We start from the raw sequence: 23336 nt of genomic DNA on the forward strand, positions 1-23336 counted from the left end.
ACAGAGGGCTCCTGGGCAAAAGCCTTGTCTTGTCTTTGTGCTATGTGTGGACCCAGCAGCTTCCACAGGAACACTGTCCCTCTTGCTGGGATGGCCAAGCTTGTCACTCTCCCGAGCCCTCTGTGACCAACAGCAACTGAACGGAACTCAATAAATGCTTCCAGCACTTCATTCAAACCAGGGGAAAGCTGGGGTGTACCAGCCCCAAAACATGGATATAACTGGAACAACAAACTCACCAAAATGAACCTCTCCCTCCCTCATGCTGCCCCAAGTGTAGAAGGGTTTTGTGACCATGACTTTCTCACCAGGAAACAGCTCCAGAGAGCCCCACCCTCCTGTGTCCTGCTCTGGGAACAGCTGTCACCCTTAGGCCCCACCTTTCAATTCAAAGTCCAAACCTTCCATAATGGCTTCGCCAGAAATCTCCATCCCTGGTCCCTGTGGGGGTAGGTCACTGTCCCCAGAGCCGCAGCCCCACTGTCACAGAAGCTGGTGAATTTCACCATCAGGGACCTCTGTCACAACCCTGCATGGCCCCCAGGCTGAGAACTGCTGATTCTGAGCAGGTTATTCATTGATAAATATGCAACTTGCAGGGCCAAGCATGGTGGCTCATACCTGTGACCCCAGCACTTTGGGAGGTCAAGGTGTGAGGACCACTGGAGCCCAGGAGTTTGAGACAAGCCAAGCCTGGGCAACATGGCAAAATCTCATCTCTATTAAAAATACATACATGTGGGCCGGGCGCGGTGGCTCAAGCCTGTAATCCCAGCACTTTGGGAGACTGAGACGGGCGGATCACGAGGTCAGGAGATCGAGACCATCCTGGCTAAGAGTGAAACCCCGTCTCTACTAAAAAAAATACAAAAAAACGAGCCGGGCGAGGTGGCGGGCGCCTGTAGTCCCAGCTACTCGGGAGGCTGAGGCAGGAGAATGTCGTAAACCCGGGAGGCGGAGCTTGCAGTGAGCTGAGATCCAGCCACTGCACTCCAGCCCGGGCGACAGAGCGAGACTCCGTCTCAAAAAAAAAAAAAAAAAAAAAAAAAAATACATGTGGCCAGGCACGGTGGCTCACGCCTGTAATCCCAGCAGTTTGGGAGGCCGAGGCGGGCGGATCACGAGGTCAGGAGATTGAGACCATCCTGGCTAACACGGTGAAACCCTGTCTCTACTAAAAATACAAAAAATTAGCCGGCGCGGTGGCGGGCGCCTATAGTCCCAGCTACTCAGGAGGCTGAGGCAGTAGAATGGCGTGAACCCGGGAGGCGGAGCTTGCAGTGAGCCAAGACTGTACTACTGCACTCCAGCCTGGGTGACAGAGCGAGACTCCGTCTCAAAAAAAAAAAAACATATATACATATATATATATGTTTTAATATCCATACACACACACACACACACCTTCCTCTGGGCCTTGAAAACAAGGCAAGCTTCCTTGGGAATCCCCTTACCACTGTGAACCTGAAACAGCCCCCACAAGTTCTGCAGAGGGGCCCTCTGCAGGCCCGTGCCCCCCAACCAGCCACATACTCTGCACACATCTCCCTCCACTGCAGCAGGCACCACTTTAGAGAGGGTGCCCCAGAGGGCATGGGTTTCTGCAGGGAGGGGCCACCTGCCCCCACCCCACTTACTCTCCCACCTCCCCATACCTCCACCCCTCCACCCCCTACCCCGCCCCCCCACGCCTTCACACACCCCCACCCCCCACCCCCCACCAAGTCCCCACCTCCACCCCACCACACTCCCACCCCACCACGCCTCACCCCCCACGCCCCCACACCCCCAACCCCCCACGCCTTCACACCCCCCCCACCCCCCACGCCCTCCACCAAGCCCCCCACCCCCCACCCAGCCCCCACCTCTACCCCACCACGTTCCCACCCCACCACGCCTCACCCCCCACGCCCCCACACCCCCAGCCCCCCTCATGCCCCAGCCCCCGCGGCCCAGCCCGCACTCACAGAAAGGCTGCCGCTCCTGGCTCAGCACCTGAATGTCCATGGGTGAGTAGAGGGCGCTCAGGATCTCCTTCCTCTTCCCCCCAGTGCGCTTGTTGCAGGCATGGATGGAGCGGGTCTGCCAGTCCGTCCAGTACAGAGTGTCCCCGGAGAGCGTCAGGGCGAAGGGGTGTGTCAGGCTGCCCTCCACCACCTTCTGCCTGCAGTCAGGGAGGCGGGGTAGGGGAGCCATCATGAGGGTCCCCTGACAGTCACTGCTGCTGACCCAATTACTTTCTTCTTTTTTTTTTTTTTTTTGAGACGGAATCTCAGTCTGTTGCCCAGGCTGGAGTTCAGTGATGCAATCTCAGCTCACTGCAACCTCCGCCTCCAGGGTTCAAGCAACTCTCCTGCCTCAGCCTCCCGAGTAGCTGGGATTACAGATGCCCACCACCATGACTGGCTGATTTTTGTATTTTTAGTAGAGACAGGGTTTCATTATGTTGGCAAGGCTGGTCTCGAACTCCTGACCTCAGGTGATCCACCCGCCTCAGCCTCTCAAAGTGCTGGGATTACAGGCCTATGCCACCGCACCAGACCTATCATTTACTTTCCACCAGACAAATGAGGCCAGGTCAAGAGCCCCAGGAGTTGGTGCCATTGTACATTTCTCCCGGAGTGCACAGGGCATGTCCCAAACCCAGTCTGTGACAGTGACACAGGGGGTCCCCCAGGTCAAGTGGCCAAGTCTCCCTCAGGGAAGAAAGGAGGAAGCCACACCTGGTGGAAAGGACAGCTCTTCTGCCCAAGGCTTTAACCTCTGAATACAAATCAGGCCACGTGCACTCGCTCCTTCTTACAATGCTCATAATTTATACTTTCAGAGTAAATTAAACTTGGCATCAACACGAGAAACAGCTATTCTTTTCTAGGTGCTTACAGTGCCTAGCGAATGAGGACTCGGGTGTAATGAGATTATGGGCACTGGGAACAGGATCATAATGTGACGCGGTCAGTAATGTTGTAGTTTTATTTGCTTAATGACCCTCGCCCAGTGACAGGCTCCCTGAGGGTGGGCCTGGGGGCAGAGGGTCCCCACCACGTCCCCAGCCCTCAGCACAGCTGCCAGGAGAGAGTGACACTCATGAAGCAGCACAGGGAAGATGGGAGCTGTGCGCTCTGCAGATCCACCACCTCTTCTGTTCATTTTTGTTGATGCTGTTTTTTAAGAAAATTATTGAAGTAAAATTCACAGGACATAACATTTACATTTTTATTTATTTATTTATTTTGTTTTGTTTTGTTTGAGATGGGGTCTCACTCTGCCACCCAGGTTGGAGTGCAGTGGTGTGATCTCAGCTCACTGCAACCTCTGCCTCCCAGCTTCAAGCGATTCTCCCACCTCAGCCTCCAGAGTAGCTAGGATCACAGGCGTGCACCACCATGCCCAGCTAATTTTTGGGGGGTATTTTTTTGGTAGAGATAGGGTTTCACCATGTTGCCCAGGCTTGTCTTGAACTCCTGAGCTCAGGCAATCCACCCGCCTTGGCCTCTCAAAGTGCTGGGATTACAGGTGACAGCCACTGCGCCCGGCCTAAATTTACCACTTGAAAGTGAATAATTAGTGTTACCTAGCACATTCACAAGGATGTGCAGCCTCCACTTCTGTCTAGTTCCGAAGCACTTCAATTGCCCCACAGGAAAACCCCAAACCCGTCAGCAGTCACTCCCTAGTCCCCGCCCCCAGCCCCAGCAAACACTTTTGATGGATTTAACAACACACATTCTAAACATCTCACAAAAACGGAATCACAATATGCAGCCTTTGACGTCTGGCTTCTTTGACTCAGCACCGTGTTTTCGAGGTTTGTCCATGCGGTAGCATGTCAGTGCTTCATCCCATTTTAGGGGTGAACTGTATTCCAGTGCACAGACAGAACACAATCTGTGGCATTCACTCACCCGCCGGAGGACCTTTGGGTCATTTCCACCTTCGGCTGTTGTGCACAGTGCTGCTACGGACATTCCTGTCCATTCACATTTTGTGTGAATACCTGTTTCCGATTCTTAAGAGTATACAGCTAGAAACGGAATTGCTGGGTCATACGTAAACCGATGTTCACATCCTAAGGAATCACCAAACTGTTTTCTACAATGTCGCCTTTTTTGTTTGTTTTCTGAGACAGGGTCTTGCTCTGTCACCCAGGCTGGAGCACAGTGGTGTAATCATGGCTCACTCACTGCAGCCTCGATCTCCTAAGCTCAATCAATCCTCCTGCCTCAGCCTCCTGAGTAGCTGGACCACCACCATAGCCAGCTAATTTTTTAATTTTAATTTTTTTTTTTCTTTTTTTGAGACGGAGTCTCGCTCTGTCACCCAGGCTGGAATGCAGTGGCACGATCTCAGCTCACTGCAAGCTCCGCCTCCCGGGTTCATGCCATTCTCCTGCCTCAGCCTCCTGAGTAGCTGGGACTACAGGCGCCCACCACCATGCCCGGGTAATTTTTTTGTATTTTTAGTAGAGACAGGGTTTCACCGTGTTACCCAGGATGGTCTCGAACTCCTGACCTCGTGATCCGCCCACCTCGGCCTCCCAAAGTGCTGGGATTACAGGTGTGAGCCACCGTGCCTGGTCTTAATTTTAATTGTTTTAACTTAAATTTTTTTGTTTTTGTTTTTGAGATGGAGTTTTGCTCTTGTCACCCAGGCTAGAGTGCAATGGCATGACCTTAGCTCACTGCAACATTTGTCTCCTGGGTTCAAGCAGTTCTCCTGCCTCAGCCTCCCAAATAGCTGGGATTATAGGTGCCCACCACCATGCCCAACTAATTTTTGTATTTTTAGTAGAGATGAGGTTTCACCATGTTGGCCAGGCTTGTCTCAAACTCCTGACCTCAGGTGATCCACCCACCTCGGCCTCTCAAAGTGTTGGGATTACAGGCGTGAGCCACCGTGCCCGGCCCAATTTTTATTTTTAGTAGATGGGGTCTCGCTTTGTTGCCAGGTTGGTCTCGAACCCCTGGGCTCAAATGATCCTCTCACCTCAGCCTTCCAAAGCACTGGGATTATAGGTGTGAGCCATTGTGCCCAGCCATGTTGACATTTTTCAATGAGAGAAGCCAGAGGCCCATCACTCCCGGTTGCTCCCTGGGCCACGCTCTACCTCGGCCAGAAGCACTGAGGAAAGGTCAGCCTCAGTCCTTGCCACAGTCACATATAAAGGGGCCTGCACAGGTCTGTGTGGCTCTAGAGCTCATCCCCCCCACACACGATGCTTCCACATGAATTGCCCCAGGTGCATCATGAAGAGCGATGGCCGCTGCAGAGGCAGAAGAATCCCGTGGGGAGGCAGGTAGGAGAGAGGCTGAGAACGGACCAGACCCTGGGGCTACAGACTCTACGGTCCAACCCTGGATAGGACTAGCTGTGTGGCTTTGGGCAAATTCACATGCCTTTCTGTGCACAGGGGATCATAATGGCAAACACAGGCTGGGCACAGTGGCTCACAACTGTAAACCCAGTGCTTTGAGAGGCCGAGGTGGACACATGGCTTGAGCTCAGGAGTTTGAGACCACCCTGGGCAACATGGTGAAACCCCGTCTCTACAAAAAAAAAAAAAAATACCAAAAAAATTAGCCAGGCATGGTGGTACGTGCCTGTGGTCTCAGCTTCTTGGGAAACTGAGGTGGGAGGACCATTTGAGCCCAAGAAGTCAAGGCTGTGTCCAGGTGCAGTGGCTCACACCTGTAATCCCAGCACTTTGGGAGGCTCAGGTGGGCGGATCACTTGTGATCAGGAGTTCAAGACCAGCCCAGTCAACATGGTGAAATCTCGTCCCTACTAAAAAAGTACAAAAATTTGCCGGACGTGGTGGTGGGCACCTGTAATCCCAGCTACTTGGGAGGTTGAGGCAGGAGAATCACTGGAACCTGGGAGGTGGAGGTTGCAGTGAGCTGAGATGGTGCCACTGCACTGCAGCCTGGGGGAAAGAGCAAGGCTCCATCTCAAAAAGAAAAACAACAACAACAACAAAAACAAACAAATAAAAAAAGAGGTCAAGGCTGCAGTGAACCATGATCGTGCCAATGCATTCTAGCCAGGGGGACAAAGCGAGACCCTGCCTCAAAACAATAAAAATATAAATATAAATAAAATATAATAGCAAACGTTTCATAGAGTTGGTGTGAGCATTAAATGAGCTGATAAATGTCCCTGGAAAACAGTAAGTGCGACGGAAGGGTTTGTCGCTGCCACCACCATTAGCATATTTCAACTGCCATCAACCTCACTGTCCCCTGTTACCATCCTTTGACCAGGGCACTCCCAGCTGCAGCCTTTCTATCCTCTCATCCACCCTTCGTAACTGTAAGATCACTCAGCTCCCAAGAACCACAGTCTACAGGGTAACCACATTTCCAAATCTCAAACCAGACCCACCCGTCTGCACTTCCAGGGACAACAGGATATTTTCAAACCAGCCCAAAAGAGATGTGTGGCTCAGCATAAGAGGAACAGGAGAAACTGAGGCCTCTTGCCCTGAGAATGAGCTTGGAAGTGGATGTCCCGGCCTCACTCGAACCTTCAGATGACTGAGGCCCCAGTCAGGAGCTTGAGTGTACCCTCCTGTCACACCCTGAGCCAGAACCACCCAGCTAATCCACTCCTCATTGCTGACCCCCTCCCCATAAAAAACCTGCTTGCTGTTTCAGGCTGTTAAGTTGTGGGCTGTTTTGTTACACAGCAATGGATAACTAACACATGAAGCCTGGCGAACGTGGAGCAAAGCTGCCCAGGCCCTCAAGTCTGTTCATGTGGGTGTTGGCCTGTGTTTGCAGAAATCTAGCCACTGAGTCCTCCCATGCAGTCACTACTGCCCTCTGCATGGATACCTGCCACATCCCAGCCTGGGCCAGGAGCTCCACTAGGGCAGGAATGGGGTCTGCTGTCCCAGGAGGATCCCTGACACCTGGCACACAGGGCCAGCAGCAGGCAGTACTTGGTCAGTGAAGAGACTGCCTTTCACCTGTACACACAGGGGATGTTTCTCTAAGAGGTAATTCAGTACAGGGCTGTGAAGCTACACTGACCAGAAGGCTCTAAAAACAATTACCCAACAAGGGGAAAACCCTTCCTACTCATTCTTGGCCCATTTTATTGAGCACTGACCATGTGGATGGCCCCCTGGTGAGACTGGGGAATGCAGCAATAACTGAGACAGCTCCAGCTGCTGCCCTCAAGATGCCTGAGCTGGGGTAGGGCCAGGGTGGGGGTGGTGTGTGTGACAGGGTTACTGTTCACAACCCTGCTGGGCCACAAGCCCTCCCCAACAATTCCAAAATCCAAAACGCTCTGAAGATGGAAAGCTTTTGATGCTCATTTGGTGATAAAACCTCATTTGGTGCATAGGCCAGCACGGTGGCTCATGCCTGTAATCCCAGCACCCTGGGAGCTGAGAGGGCAGGTCCCTTAAGCTTAGGAGACCAACCTGAGCAACATGTGAGACCCCGTCTCTACCACAAATACAAAAATTCACCAGGTGTGGTGGCGCACTCCTGTAGTCCCAGCTACTCGGGAGGCCAAGGCAGGAGGATCGCTTGAGCCTGGGAGGTAGAGGCTGCAGCCAGCTGAGACTATGCCATTGCACTCCAGCCTGGGTGAAAGAGTGAGACTCTCTCAAAAAAACAAAGTTTAAAAAAAATTTTAAAACTGTGCATAAGTGTGGGCTACAGATGGTCTTTTCTGTCCTACTTAGAATGAACATGCCACATCTGCTATAGAAATATTCAAGGGCTGGGGGCAAGTGCCACCCAGACCCTGGCGCTGTTCCAAGTTCTGAGAAGTCCTGCATGTCTCAGGTTCCCAGAGTTTCAGAGAAGAGTCTGTAGGTCTGAGTTAAGAAGAAACACATGCAAAAGCCCTGGGGACAAAGGGGAAGGGGTGCCCCAGGACTGCACGGGTACGTACCGGAACGAGCCATCTAGATTGGCACGGTGGATGAAGCTGAGCTTGGCATCGGCCCAGTAGAGCTTCTGCTCCTCTAGGTCAATGGTCAGTCCATTGGGCCAGTAAATGTCCGAGTCCACAATGATCTTCCGGGTGCTGCCGTCCATCCCCGCCCGCTCGATCCGGGGCGTCTCGCCCCAATCTGTCCAGTACATGTACCTGTGATGGGGGCAGGGCAAGAGGAGAAGCAGCTAACACAGATCTGTTTTTTTGTTTTTGTCTACACAGATGCAGACATGAAACAATAGACAGTGAACTTGCCCTAAAATCTCACGCACCAGAAATAACCAACGGGTAGGGTTTCATGTATTCCTGCCTTAAGTTGGGCAATCAAAATATACTATTTCCAACTTGTTCTCAGTTAACAGTAAATTCTGGGCACCTTCCCTTCTCGTGAATAGAAAGATTCCTTGTTCTTTTGATGACTGCATAGTGTACTATGCTGTAACTTTTTAAAATAACTTTGGGTTATTTCTGATTTTTTTGCTACCATGAAAATGCTGTAAATGAATCTCTAAAAGGCAATTCAAAACATGCAGGATGGAAGATTATTTAGTGCTAAAAAGAAATGAGCTATCGGCCGGGCGCGGTGACTCACACCTGTAATCCCAGCACTTTGAGAGGCCAAGGCAGGCGGATCATGAGGTCGGGAGATTAAGACCATCCTGGCTAACACAGTAAAACCTCGTCTTTACTAAAAATACAAAAAATTAACCAGGCGTGGTAGCACACGCCTGTAGTCCCAGCTACTCAGGAGGCTGAGGCAGGAGAATCATCTGAACCCGGGAGGGGAAGGTTGCAGTGAGCAGAGATTGCACCATTGCACTCCAGCCTGGGCGACAGAGCGAGACTCTGTCTCAAAAAAAAAAAAAAAAAAAGAAAGAAAGAAAAGAAATGATCTATCAAGCCATGAAAAGACATGGAGGAAACTTAAATGCATATTAGTAGGTGAAAGAGCCAGTCTGTATGAGTCCAACTCTACGATACTCTGGAAAAAGCAAATACACTGAGACAGTAAAGCATCAGGTGGTTGCCAGGAGTTGGAGAGGAGAGGGATGAATGAGTGGAGCACAGAAAATCAGGGCAGTGGAACTATCCTGTGTGACATGGAATGGTGGGTGCATGTCCTTATTCATCTGTCTAAACCAAGAATGTACAAACCAAGGGCGAACCCTCGTGTAAACATGGATTTTGGGTGATGGTGCGTCAGCCAGCTTTCATGTTGTAACAAATGTACCACCCTGCATAGGATGTTGACAGTTGGGGAGACTGTGTGGGTGTGAGGACAGGGATATATAGGAATTCAGTACCTGCTGCTCATCAATTTTGATGTGAACCTACAACTGTTTGAAAAAATTAAGTCTATTTAAAAACAACAAAACATGACCAGGCACGGTGGCTCGCACCTGTAATTCCAGTACTTTGGGAGGCTGAGGTGGGTGGGTCACTTGAGCCACCCTGGACAACATGGTAAAATTCCGTCTCTACAAAAAATAAAAATTAAAAAAAATTAGCTGGGCACGGTGGCACACACTTGTAGTCCCAGCTACTTGGGAGGTTGACATGGGAGGATCCCTTGAGCCCTGGGAGGTCGAGGCTGCAGTGAGCTGTGACTGCACCACTGTACTCTAGCCTGGATGACAGAGTGAGACCCTGCCTAAAAAAAAAAAAAAAAAAAGAATAAAACCCATGGAGCCTGAACCTGCAGCTGCAGCTGTTCCTGGGTAGGTCTATGGGCAATGTGAGTCTGCCTCTCCATGTTCCCAAGAGACAAGCATCACCCATCCGTGAGAAACAAGCACGTCCTCAGGGCGCCCTTACTTGATCTCTGGCCAATGAACCAGGACAAAGTGAGCAGAGACAATGTGCCCTACATCAGGTCTGGGATGGCAGGTCCCACCCCCACCACTGCCCAGTGTGCCCTGTTTGGAGGTGACCACAGGGTATGTGCCCAGAGGCTGGGAGTGGCTCTCAGCGGAGACCAGAGGGGAACCACACCAGCTTGGAGGACTCAGTTCCCATCCCAGCCAGCTGGGACGAGCCACAGGACACAAGAGCTGGCAGAGCTATTGTGTTTTGTCCACCCTTCTCAGCAGAGAAAGGGGACAGTGCCCAGAATGTCCTCTGAGGAGCCTCCTCCCACTCTTGGTCCATGTAAAATGGTGCTGACTCCCTTGCTCCCTTCTTCCTGGGATGGGCGGCAAACCCCATTCCTCTTGGCCTTAGCAATTGATTTAGAAACAGCCAGCTCGCCCAAGCCGGGCATGAGAGTGACCCCGCGACACAGGAAGAACAAGCCCTGCTTTGCCCTCTGGGGATCTCCATCCAGCAGAAGAGGCAAATGACACACACAGCCACCTCCTCCCCCACCACGGCACTCTGCGGCCTCGGGAGCCTCAGGTGCACCACGGGACCACCCCATCCAGGGCCCTTGCTTCCCTGAGCAGTGTCATTCCCGAGCAAGCAGCACCTCCACCTTCCAGAGGGGCTCTTGTGACAAGATCAATAAGAATGAGGGCACAGGAGCCTCGAACCAAACGTACCATCCTGCCTGCAGAGGGTGACCGCACCCAGCTGCCATCACCAAGCCCCTCTCCATGGGGACAGGATAAGAGGGGCAGAGGGGCATCCCATGGAACAGCTCTCCAAACAGTCCCTCTCAAGCCGCTGTCTCCTGTGCATCTAGTGAGAACCCAGCCGACACAGGGAAGCTGGGAATTGCTATTCCCACTAGACAGATGAGAAAACTGAGTCCCTAAAAGGCTGGCCTGTCCCAGGTTATTGGCGCTGAGCGGCAGCTCTGGGAACACACTTGGTGTCTGTTGAGGGCCTGAGCCGGGCCATCATATGACTCACCCTTCGCCAGCAAAGCCCGGGTGTGGGTGAACTTTTCCTGGCAGCCTGGGACTCCAAGGTGCTGGCAGCCAGCCCAGTGAAGCCTCCCGCGTGCCTGGGGTAGATGCCTTGCTTTACCTGCACATCCCCGACCCCTAGGAGCCCAGACAGAGCCTAGAGCCCCTGCCACCTCCTAAGAAGGTGTCAGGGGCATCAGTCTGGAGTTGGAGGGGATCCACACAGGCCTTCCCCAAACGCCCCACCATGGCTCATGGAAAAAGCTGGAAAACGTGCAGGAGCAGGGGCCTACGCATGGAGCATAATTCACATTCCTTCCCCGAGTTTCATAACAGAGGCCTGCTGGTTTCCTTAAATGGGGAATTGGCGAGCCAGTCGGTGACCAGAGACTGGATGGCGTGGATGTGCTCTTGCAGAGTCTCAAATGCTACCACAAGCCCAGCCAAATTCCACGGAGGAAAATCGACTTCCGAAGACAAGCGCTGCAGCATGGCCTTCGTGCCGAGCCAGCTGCGGTTGTGGCTGTGTGTTATTTTAGGGAAGGGCCATTTTGGATTTTAAAGAGGGGGTTGGGTTTCACCCTGGCTTTAATTTGAGACCCGGGGGCCACTGCAGCCCCTTGTCAGGCTGGTACAGGCCGGGGCCTCCTCCCACGCTAAGCCAGTGTCTTTCTGGCCCCAGATCCTCAGGGGCCAGAGGGTCATCCCCAGAGCGCACTCTGCCACCCATGTGGGCACCCTAGCACTGGGAGGGACGTGCCTTCCCCCAATCCTGCCTTGACGTCTGCGCAGGGCCACCTGCATTGCTGAAACTGCAACCAAGTCGAGTCTCAGGAGCGGCCCTCCTGGTTGCAGGGCTCTTGATCCTTTTGGCCACGTGCACACTGAGGGGGCCGCTCGGACCCAGAGACTCCCTTCCTGATGATGGCCGGGGCAGGAACCCCCTCCTCTGAGGAAGGACCCTGCTGAGGGACAGCACTGCAGGAGGGCACAGGAGATGATGGGGGCTCTAGCAGGGCCGGGAGGAAGGTCAAGATGCTCCTACAACCTTGTGCCTGTGGCCAGGACAGAGGACAAAATCTCCACTCTCAGGAGAGTGGTGCCCCAGGACTCAGCGCCCACACTTCTGCCTGAGGACCACTATTCAAGTCAGTATTTGGCGAGCAGAGTGGGGTTGCTGCCCACGGGCACTGTGACAGGCTGGAATCCTCTCCCTCTCCCCCTCCAGTGACATGGAGCCTAAAGGGACAGTCAGCACCTCAGGGTAGGACCATGGCTGGTGTCATCAGCATCACTGGATCTGATGAGTGGGAGCTGGCATGCCCCTGTTTTCACTCTCTCATTCAAATGACTGGAGCAAAGGGAGGGTGTGGGGAGAGGCCCTGGAATCAACACTAAGGTCAACTTTGCCCCAGGGGCAGGGGTGGGAGTGAACAGCCACAGGTGCGATCCTGGGGAGGGCTTCTGGGAGAGAATTTAGAGGCAAGCACTTTAGTCAAGGAATCATTTCATTTCAAATGGTTAAGAAAAGCCAGAGCCAAACAGGGATGGCTGGCTCCCAAAGATGATGCAGGCAAAGTCAGCTCAAATCTGGACACGGGAAAGACTGCTCCTAACCAAGGGCCTAGCATCTCCCAACCAAGCACCAAGTACCTCCCAACCAAGTGCCAAGCACCTCCCAATCTAATACCTCCCAACCAAGCACCTAGCACCTCAACTGGACACCAACTACTCCCAACCAAGTGCCAAGCACCTCCCAACCAAGTACCAATTACCTCCCAACCAAGTGCCTAGCACCTCCCAACTGAGCATCATGCACCTCCCAACAGAGCATCTAGCACTTCCTAACTGATCACCTCCCGACCTAGCACCAAGCACCTCCCAACCAAGTGCCAAGCATCTCTCAATCTAATATCCCCCAACCAAGCACCTAGCACCTCTCAACTGGACACCAACAACTCCCAACCAAGTGTCAAGCACCTCCCCACCAGGTACCAATTACCTTCCAACCGAGCACTTAGCACCTCCAACTGAGCATCATGCACCTCCCAAAAGAGCACCTAGCACCTCCCAACTGAGCACCTCCCAACCTAGCACCGAGCACCTCCCAACCAACATGGCAAAAACCATAAGGAAGTAAAAAGAGAAAACCATGCAGGCATGGAGACTGGACTTCTGGTGTTGAGGAAAGAGCATTTTTACTATAACGACAGCTAACATTTGTTGAACTCACAAACTGTTCTTGGTGTTTTCCATATGATGTACAGACAGGGATACTGAGACACAGAGTGGCACTGTGCCATCCTTGTCTCATCTTTTTTTTTTTTTTGAGACGGAGTCTCACTCTGTTGCCCAGGCTGGAGTGCAGTGGCCGGATCTCAGCTCACTGCAAGCTCCGCCTCCCGGGTTCACGCCATTCTCCTGCCTCAGCCTCCCGAGTAGCTGGGACTACATGTGCCCGCCACCTCACCCGGCTAGTTTTTTCGTATTTTTTTAGTAGAGATGGGGTTTCACGGTGTTAGCCAGGATGGTCTCGATCTCCTGACCTCGTGATCTGCCCATCTCGGCCTCCCAAAGTGCTGGGATTATAGGCTTGAGCCACCGCGCCCGGCCCTTGTCTCATCTTTCTATCGAACCCACATGCAGAGTGCCAGCAAATCCAGTTGTCTTTCTCTTCAGAACAGATCCCAAATCTCACCACTCCTTACCCCCACAAGTGAGGTGTCCCCGCTGCTGCCTTCTGTCGCCAGGATCCTGGTAATAACTGTGGACAGGGCTCCTGCCCCCACGCCACCCACACCACAGCTCACTCTCACTCCAGCCACCAGGGGATGCCCTCCAGCACGAGTCAGACCTGGCACCTCCTCTGCTAGAGACCTGATGTGCCCTCTCCTCAAACCTTGGCCCCTGTTCCCCTATATTCTGCTACAGCCCCTCAAACAGGCCCCGCCCCAAACCAGCCCAGGGTTTGCACTGGCTGATTCCTCTGCCTGGATGGCGCCGCTCCCAGATAGCCAGACAGCTGCTTCCAGTCTCAGCTCAAAAGTCACCAAGAGCCCAGCACCTGAGCTCCGAGAGAAGCCCCTCGCCACAGCACCCAGGCACGGCTTTATCCCCCCACACACACATCCCCCTCAAATACTATTCATTTACCGTCTCCTCCCATCCACTGAAAGGGTCAGAGACAGGGCTATACCTGCTGCATGGGGAGCAGGACCAGTGCACAAGGGTTCACAAATGTGGGTGGATGCCTGGTTGGGAGGTGAGGGAGCTGCAGCGACCCACACTGGGAGGGAACGCAAGGATGGGAGGAGCACAGGTCCCAGCAACACAATGGCCACGGCAGCCGCTGGTGAGCAACCGCAGGCCGGCCCTGGGAGAAGGCTTCCAGCAGGCTGCTATCTTTGGCCTCTCCCACCACTGCAGATGCCCCCTCCAAGCCAGAGAGACTGCTACACCAGCCGACCCTTCCAAAAAGGTCAGTAATCCCACGGCTCCTGGAGCCACAGTGCAGGGGGAGAGGGCTGAGAGGGTGACAGTTCACCAGGCGGAACAGAGGCCGCCCTGGAAGTCAGCTGGCTCCTGGGCAGCTGCAGGTGGCCAGCCCACTCGGAGGGCAGCGAGGGCATAAGAGAGGCTCCAGGGATAAGTGGTTGCCCAGCACAGCACCCCTGGGAGGCCAGGGGCACTTCTCAGCTGGTGGGGGCATGAGGCTGCTCTGGCCTGACCTCAGGGACTCAAAATACTTTGGCCATAAATTCCACCGCGTCCCACCCCTGCTGGTACCCCGTACTTACACACAGACTGGTTCAGATGCAGACACTCTCGTGCACATACTCACTCACACAGGCACATACACGTGCATGCATAATCATGCGTGCACACTCACTCGCACAAGCATACAAATACCCGCTCACACACATGTGCACACACACGCACACAGGCTCACACGTATGCGCACGCACACACACACACACACACAGGCTCACATCCTCCCACTCCCACACTCAGCTGCTCAGACACACACACCTGGCTCTCACACAAACCTGTTGGGCTCTGAAAGGCTCCAGCCCTTCCCATGCTCGTCAGAAGCCAGTCAATGGCTTCCTAAGTCACCGCACAGAGCAAAGAGGTGAACTTGGCCACCATGGCACTCTGCTTCCCCAGCTCCCAAACCCCAGCCTTGGGGAGGACACTCTCATTCCCACTACCCTGGGCAGGCCCAGAGGAAGGGCATCTGCAGGGTCGTGCATCTGCAGGGTATGGCAACCAGCCCCTCCCGCCCGGCTCCTGCAGCCAGCGCCACGGGAGTCAGGGGGAGGTCACTGCGACAGGCAACAGCAAGTTGGTGGCCTCAGGACTAGAGCCCAGGGGTCTTCGGTCCTACTCCAGAGTTTGGACACTGTCCCACAGGGCACGGAAAAGGGAAGGGCTCCCAGAGCCCTGACTTCAGGGAGGAGGGCGGGTGGGCTCCTGTGCCAGGCCTGGATGCGTGGCTGCCCACTCCTGGGACTTTCTAATCTAGAAGATCTAGGTCAGGCTGGGCGCAGTGGCTCACACCTGCAGTCCCAGCACTTTGGGAGGCTGAGGCCGGTGGATCACTTGAGATTAGGAGTTTGAAACCAGCCTGACAAAACCCTGTCTCTACTAAAAATACAAAAATTAGCCAGGTGTGGTAGTGCATGCCTGTAATAACAGCTACTCAGGAGGCTGAGGCAGGAGAATCACTTGAACCTGGGAGGTGGAGGTTGCAGTGAGCCGAGATCGCGCCACTGTGCAAAGAAGATCTAGGCCAGTCCCTCATCTGGTGAGGTCCAGGCTGGGAGTGCTGACAGACTGTGGTGACACTGTATGAACTAACAGGCAAAGGGCTTCCAACTGAGCCTGGGAGTGGCGGGGAAAGGCTCCTGTGTTCTAGTCAGAGACCTCTGCCAACCAGTTCTGACACGAACTCAGCACAGAACCTGACAGGTCAGCAAGGGCCAGGGCTCAGCACAGCCCAGATAAGGGTGTGTGTATGGCCCTCAGAGTCACTCCCAGGCTGCAAGAGGAGGGATGAAGGAGGGACAACGGGCGTCCAAGCAAACTGTTCCCTCTGCTTGGGAGTCTGGGGTGACCTGGCCTAGTTGGCCAGTGGAGCGGGGCCCCCTCCCCTTAAACTCTCCACCCCGGACTTCGACTCCAGGGAAGTTCTTAGCTTTCCTGCCACCCACCCTCTCCCCATCTGGGATCATGGCCAGGCCCTGAGCCTTCAAGGGCCCAGGTGAACTCAGCCAGACGAGGAGCTGAGGAGGACACAGGGCAGCTGCCAGAACAGACCCAAGAACCACCCCCAGCAGGTTCTGCTTCCAGACAAGGAGCTGCACTTTTTCAGCCAATGCAGTTAGAAAGCCAGGAGAAGGTGCAAATTCCACCTGCCTGAGAGTCTGCACTTCCCAGGCCACCCACCATACACACAGCAAAGATGTGTTTAACCATTCAGACCCACAGCCAACCCCAACAGACATGCAAGTTTTAAAAAAGGAACGTAACTATGAGCCAGGCGTGGTGGCTCACGCCTGTAATCCCAGCACTTTGGGAGGCCAAGGTGGGTGGATCACCTGGGGTCAGGAGTTCGAGACCAGTCTGGCCACCCTGGTGAAACCCCATCTCTACCAAAAATACAAAAATTAGCTGGGCATGGTGGTGGGCGCCTGTAATCTCAGCTACTTGGGAGGCTGAGGCAAGAGAATCACTTGAATCCGGGAGGTGGAGGTTGCAGTGAGCCAAGATCGTGCCACTGCACTCCAGCCTGGGCAACAAGAGCAAGACTCCATCTCAATTTAAAAAAAAAAAAAAAAAAAAGGCTGGGTGCAGTGGCTCAACGCTGTAATCCCAGCACTTTGGGAGGCCGAGACGGGCAGATCACGAGGTCAGGAGATCGAGACCATCATGGCTAACATGGTGAAACCCCATCTCTACTAAAAACTACAAAAAACTAGCCAGGCGAGGTGGCGGCGCCTGTAGTCCCAGCTACTCGGGAGGCTGAGGCAGGAGAATGGCGTGAACCTGGGAGGCGGAGCTTGCAGTGAGCTGAGATCCGGCCACAGCACTCCAGCCTGGGTGACAGAGCGAGACTCCATCTCAAAAAAAAAAAAGAAAAAAGAAAAAAGAAAAAAAGGCCAGGCGCGGTGGCTCACGCCTGTAATCCCAGCACTTTGGGAGGCTGAGGCGGGCGGATCACGAGGTCAGGAGATCGAGACCATCCTGGCTAACACAGTGAAACCCCGTCTCTACTAAAAATACAAGAAATTAGCCGGGCATGGTGGTGGGTGCCTGTAGTCCCAGCGTCTAGGGAGGCTGAGGCAGGAGAATGGCATGAACCCAGGAGACGGAGCTTGCAGTAAGCCAAGATCACACCACTGTACTCCAGTAAGGGTGACAAAGCGAGATTCTATCTCACAAAAAAACAAAAGAAACGTAACTATGGAATCTCAAGGGGAAGTAATTCTCTCAACCATAACAAATCCTGAAAGCTGCGTTCTTTTTTTTTTTTTGAGACAGGGTCTCCTCACTTTGTCGTCCAGGGTAGAGTGCAGTGGTGGGATCACAGTTCACTGTAGCCTCGATCTCCCAGGCTCAAATGATCCTCCTACCTCAGCTTCCCAAGGAGTTGGAATTACAGGTGCACACCACCACACCCGATTAATTTTTTTTTTCTTTTTTTTTTTTTTTTTTTAGAAATGGGGGTCTCACCATGTTGCCCAGTCTGGTCTCGAACTCCTGGACTCAAGTGATCTACCTGCCTTGGCCTGCCAGAGTGCTGGGATTACAGGCATGAGCCAAAGCAGCCCCCACAAACTCGTTTTAAGATTCACATCTTTTTTCTGAAAAATAACTTGGCTCACGTAAATTCGAGAGAGAAACGGTGATGCTCCCCGCCCCCTGGACCCAGGTAGAGTCACAGCAGGGTTTACCCGTGGGCAGGATCCAAGGCGATGGCCCTCGGCTGGTCAAGGTCCTGCCAGAAGAGGACCTTCCGGGATGTGCCATTGAGGTTGGCCACCTCGATGCGGTTGGTCTCTGAGTCCGTCCAGTACAGCTTCTTGCCCACCCAGTCGCAGGCAAGGCCGTCAGGCGAGACCAGGCCGGAGATGACCACATTCTGCACGGCGGCCCCCGTCTGGTTCAGGTAGGTCTGCTTGATGGCCTCCTCGCTCACATCTGTCCAGTACACGGCTCCCTTGGAGAACTGGAAGTCCACTGCGGCCGCATCCTCCAGGCCACTGACCACAATGGTGGACTCCAGCTTGACTCCGCCAGCGTCCACCAGCCGTACGTCCCGGCGGTTGGCAAATAGCAGGAGTGGCGAGGCTGTGGGGCAGAAGCAAACCGTGAGGGCCACTGGCTAAGCCAGCAGGACACACAGCCCTGGGATGCAGCACTATACCCAGAGCACTCCTGGCACTGCCCTGCCCATGCCCAAGACCTCCAATTCCTTCCTCTCACCCCCAAGGCGTTATCAAGAAGTTACCTGGGTGGCCCCGGCCCACACCATTCAGAGGCTCCTGCAGCACAGCAAACAGCCTTATTACTGCACTCAGTGACAGCAACTGGTTTTTTTTTTTTTTTGAGACAGAGTCTCGCTCTGTCGCCCAGGCTGGAGTGCAATGGCGTGAACTCTGCTCACTGCAAGCTCCACCTCCCGGGTTCCTGCCATTCTCCTGCCTCAGCCTCCCGAGTAGCTGGGACTACAGGCACCCACCACCGCGCCCGGCTAATTTTTTGTATTTTTAGTAGAGACGGGGTTTCACCATGTTAGCCAGGATGGTCTCAATCTCCTGACCTCGTGATCTGCCCACCTCGGCCTCCCAAAGTGCTGGGATTACAGGCGTGAGCCACCGCGCCCAGCCTAGCAACTGTTTGTTTACCAACCACTACGTCTGTTCCCCCAGGTACAGGTGACCCTGCCACACCCACCACCTCCCACATCATCCTCCAGAGGCTGCTGGGGCCCTGTCCTGTTCTACAGAGAAGCCACATCCCCTTTGTTGGCCTGACACAGGGGATGGGGACATGAAGGCACAGCCCTGGCCATGCTGCCCGCTACAGACCCAGCCACAGGGTCATACTTTTTGAGGGGTTCAAAGCCAAGGCCAGACAGAGCTTCCAGATTCCCTTACAAGTCTTTGACCACTGTCCAAGCTCAGGCCCCTTTCTTTGGCCTATGGCCTCTGCTTCCCATCCACCCCTGTATTCCACATTTCTCCCACCCTGCTTCTAGACATTCCTACAATGAACACATTTAAAGGGTCACTCTGGAATGCCACCCCTTGGCTCAGACACCTTTCACAGCTCCCTGTGCCAGTGCCATGCAGAACAAGGTCAGACTCCCTAGCCTGGCCTCCAAGGCCTTGGCCCCTGGCCTCACCTACACTTCCCTCCACCAGCCCACCCCAAGCATTCCTGATCTGCCTGCGGCTGGGCTGGCTCCCTCACCCCTCCTCACCCCAGCCCTCAGCCCCTTCTGCCTGTGCAAGAGGCCTCATCTCACAGCCAAGCGCCTCATTCCCACAACGGGCTGAATGAGAATCAGGAGAGGCCTTGAAACCATCACCCCCCCAGACACCTCAGACGTCTGCCCAGGAGGGTCCAGCAACCCCCAACACAGACTCAGAGGGACTAAAAAGCCACATGAGGAGTGAACACAAGATGTGGACACGAGGAGGTAAGGGCCTCCAGGGAGCTCCATCAGTCTGTGTCTGCTACCAGCAGGGCTAGGCTGGGCTGACCACAAACACCCCCAAAAAACCTCTGAAGCCTTGGCTCAAAACAGCTGACATTCCTCACGAAAACTGCAGATCCCTGGGCCCTCCTGCACAGATGGGGGAGCCCGGTCAACCCCACATTCCCATCTTCATCAAGAAAGAGAAAGCCAAAACAAACTCAACTCAGGCAATGACAATCACGGAACTGAATCCTGTAGTTAGTTCAGCTGGTTTCATTTCAGCAGGGGAAAGATTTGCAGCCTCTATGAGGGCACCTGGGAGCACAAAGGACCAGAGTATGGCCCAGGAGACCCCAGGGCAGTGCGGAAGATAGTTCCAAGCACAGGCCCCCCTGCCAAGACAAGCACTGGCTCAAATCCTGGCCCCTCCTGTTCCCAGGGGACATGCTCTACAGGACTGGAGGACACACAGAGGACCTGAGGCCAGGAAAATGACAGCAGAGACTCCACCACCCCACCCGTGCTGTCATCACCTTAGGTCTACAGTTCTTCGTGGCAATGAGGGACATGGTGAAAGCCAAACAACAGGAAGGCAAAGGCAACAAATAAAGACAAACAGGACTTCATGGAAGTTAAAGATTCTGTGCATCAAAAGACACTGTCAAGAGAGTAAAAAGGCAACTCACAGAATGAGAGAAAATATTTCCACATCATAGATCTACTAAGAGATTAATATCCATGAAATACAGAGAACTCCTAAAACTCAACAATGAGAAAACAACCAACCCAACTCAAAAATGGGCAAACAACTTGAACAGACATTTCTCCAAAGACGACATACAAATGGCTAATAAACACATCAAAACAGGCTTAACATACCCTTAATCACCAGGGAAACGCAAATCAAAACTACAATAAGATACTGCCTTGCACCAATGAGGACGGCTACTATTCAAACACAAAACACCAAGCGCTGGTGAGGATGTGGAGCAACTGGAACCCTTGTGCACCATTGGCAAACATGTAAAATGGTGCAGCTACTATGGAAAACAGCATGGCAGTTCCCCAAAAACTTAAACACAGAATTACCATAGGACCCAGCAATTCCACTTCAGGGTATTGAAAACAGGGACACGATCAGATATGCATACACCTTGGATCACGGCAGCATCCCTCCCAACAGCTAAAACATGGAGGCGGCCGGGCATGATGGCTCGTGCCTGTCATCCCAGCACTTTGGGAGGCTGAGGAGGGTGGATCACCTGAAGTCAGGAATTCGAGACCAGCCCGGCCAACATGGTGAAACCCCGTCTCTACTAAAAATACAAAAATTAGCCAGGTGCAGTGATGTGCACCTGTAATCCCAGCTAGTCGCGAGTCCGAGGCAAGAGAATCACTTGAACCTGGGAGGCAGAGGTCGCAATGAGCCAAGATTGTGCCACTGCATTCCAGCTGGGGCGACACAGCGAGACTCTGTCTCAAAAACAAACAAACAACAACAACAAAACAAAAACGAAACAGGGAAGCAACCCACGCATCCACTGCGGGATGAACGATGAGGCAGAACGTGCTCCATCCACACAATGGAGTGTTCTTCAGTCTTAAAAAGGAAGAAGATTCTGGCCGGGCGCAGTGGCTCACACCTGTAATCCCAGCACTTTGGGAGGCGGAGGCGAGTGGCTCACCTGAGGTCAGGAATTCAAGACCAGCCTGGCCAAGATGGTGAAACCCTGTCTCTACAAAAAATACAAAAATTACCAGGCATGGTGGCACGCACCTGTAGTCCCAGCTACTAAGGAGACTGAGGCAGGAGAATGGCTTGGACCCGGGAGGCAGATTTTGCAGTGAACTGAGATCACGCCACTGAACTCCAGCCTGGGTGACAGAGCAAGACTCTGTCTGAAAAAAACAAACAAACAAACAAAAAAAGGAGATTCTGACACATGCTACAACATGGGTGGAACTTAAGAATGTTATGCTAAGTGAAATAAGCCAGATACAAAACACAAATACTTTATGATTCAATTTATATGAGGTACTTATGGTAGGTAAATTCATTGAGACAGAAAGTAGAATGGTGGGACCAGGGACTGGGGGAGGAGGAGTGGGGACCTGCTTAAGGGGGAAGTTTCAGTTGGGAATTAAAGAGTTCTGGGCCGGGCGCGGTGGCTCACACCTGTAATCCCAGCACTCTGGGAGGCCAAAGCGGGCGGATCACTTAAGTCCAGGAGTTCGAGACCAGCCTGGCCAACATGGTGAAACCTTGCCTCTACTAAAAATACAAAAATTAGCCAGGCAAGGTGGCACACACCTGTAATCCCAGCTACTCGGGAGGCTGAGGCAGGAGAGTCACTTGAACCTGAGAGGCGGAGGTTGCAGTGAGCTGAGATCACCCCACTGTACTCCATCCTGGGTGAAAGAGCGAGACTCCATCTCAAAAAAAAAAAAAAAGGAAAAAGAAAACAAAATCAAAAAATGGGATGTTATAACTGCAGCGGAACTGGACATTCTGACCTCTCACAAGAGGAGATGGCCACAGCTAAGGCATTTATCTCCAAATCTCACCCCCTCCCTTCCCCAAACAGGTCCAAACAGATAACAAAGAAAACTCAGGGTCAAAGGCGACAACTCTGCAGCTCACAGGCAGGGCCCCCAGGCCCCACCCCTGACTGGGCTGCGGGCAACATCCCTCGGGCGGGGGAAGGCAGCTGCTCTGGAACACCAGCTGAGGGGTCTGCCTGCATTTCACCTGCGCCACCCAGCCTGCTGGCACCCCAACTCCAAGACACTGAGTTCCCTCCACTCGGTGAGGATGCAACGGAAGAGCCCAGGTCCCTGCCCCCAGGCCCTGGCACATTCTGGGGAGTGCAGCACCCGCTACCAGAGGTCTGGCCAACAGCTGCACCAAAGGATGAGATGCCAGCATCAAGGAGGTCCGCAGGCGCACAGGAATCATGACCAGGATGCGGAAGCGCCTGGGGCCTTCAGAGACCGGAAGCAGCACTGAGGCCTGGGGGCAGGAGGGGCCTTCGCAGGGAAGACAGTTGTGTGTGAGGCCCAGAGGGCACTGGTGGCACAAGCGGGTGGAACCATCACCAACAAGGACACCCGCAGCACACGCAGGCCAGGTGGCCCCGACACGGTGTATTCCCACTCATCATCCTGGCCGCTGGAGCAGGGATGACTGAGACTCCCATTTTGCGAATGAGGTCAACTGTGCCCCATGCCCTGGCTGCCCCTGTGGCAAGGGCCCCCAGCTTGTCCCCACTCACCAATGAAGGTGGATCCGCCCAGGCTGAAATTCCACGGTTCTTGGGGTCACAGGCCTTTTGAGAAACTGGTCCACCTCCTCAGACACACACACACCCAGACACACAAACACATACACACAGTGCTGTCGCCCAGGCCCCATGAAGTCCCCCTACCAGGGTGGACCCAGCTCCGGCCGGAGAGTCCCCTGCTAACACAGGCACAGAGTGGGACTAGACACGGAACTTTCTACTGTAAATCAGCTTCCTTGGACAACAATGACACAGACTGTCTCGGAAGGCAGCGAGCCCCCACCACCGCGGGTATTCAAGTAGGTGGGGGACCGGGCCTGCCAGGCCTGTACCTCACCAGGCAGACACTGGCCCCAGTGTGTCTGATGCTGGAGGATCCCACAGACAAGAGGCCTCCCATGGGCTGTGTCTTCCAGGCAGGAGGGGAACTCGGGTAAAGGCAGGCGTACCTGCCCTTAGGGGCAGTCCACAGTGCCCAGCAGCCCAGTAAACCCTTGTCTACCACAGCTGGAGGTCCCAGCGGGGAGCCCTGGCCAGCCCAGAGGAGGG

General features: G+C 53.8%; 1 protein-coding gene across 2 annotated transcripts in view; it reads right to left on the reverse strand.

Annotated features, from left to right (window-relative positions):
• The window catches only part of LRP5 (LDL receptor related protein 5), a 142520-nt gene that overhangs the window by 87370 nt on the left and 31814 nt on the right, over window positions 1-23336 (reverse strand). For both annotated transcript variants that reach the window (XM_033204153.1, XM_033204155.1), the window contains exons 2-4: window positions 17756-18152; window positions 7909-8106; window positions 1968-2164 (exon numbers count right to left, since the gene is read on the reverse strand). In XM_033204153.1, coding sequence (XP_033060044.1) covers window positions 1968-2164; window positions 7909-8106; window positions 17756-18152 — 792 coding nt within the window. The remainder of the gene's footprint in view (window positions 1-1967; window positions 2165-7908; window positions 8107-17755; window positions 18153-23336) is intronic.

This window comes from Trachypithecus francoisi, unplaced genomic scaffold (assembly GCF_009764315.1).
Source record: "Trachypithecus francoisi isolate TF-2019V2 unplaced genomic scaffold, Tfra_2.0 Lachesis_group8, whole genome shotgun sequence".
Classification (NCBI taxonomy): Eukaryota; Metazoa; Chordata; class Mammalia; order Primates; family Cercopithecidae; genus Trachypithecus; species Trachypithecus francoisi.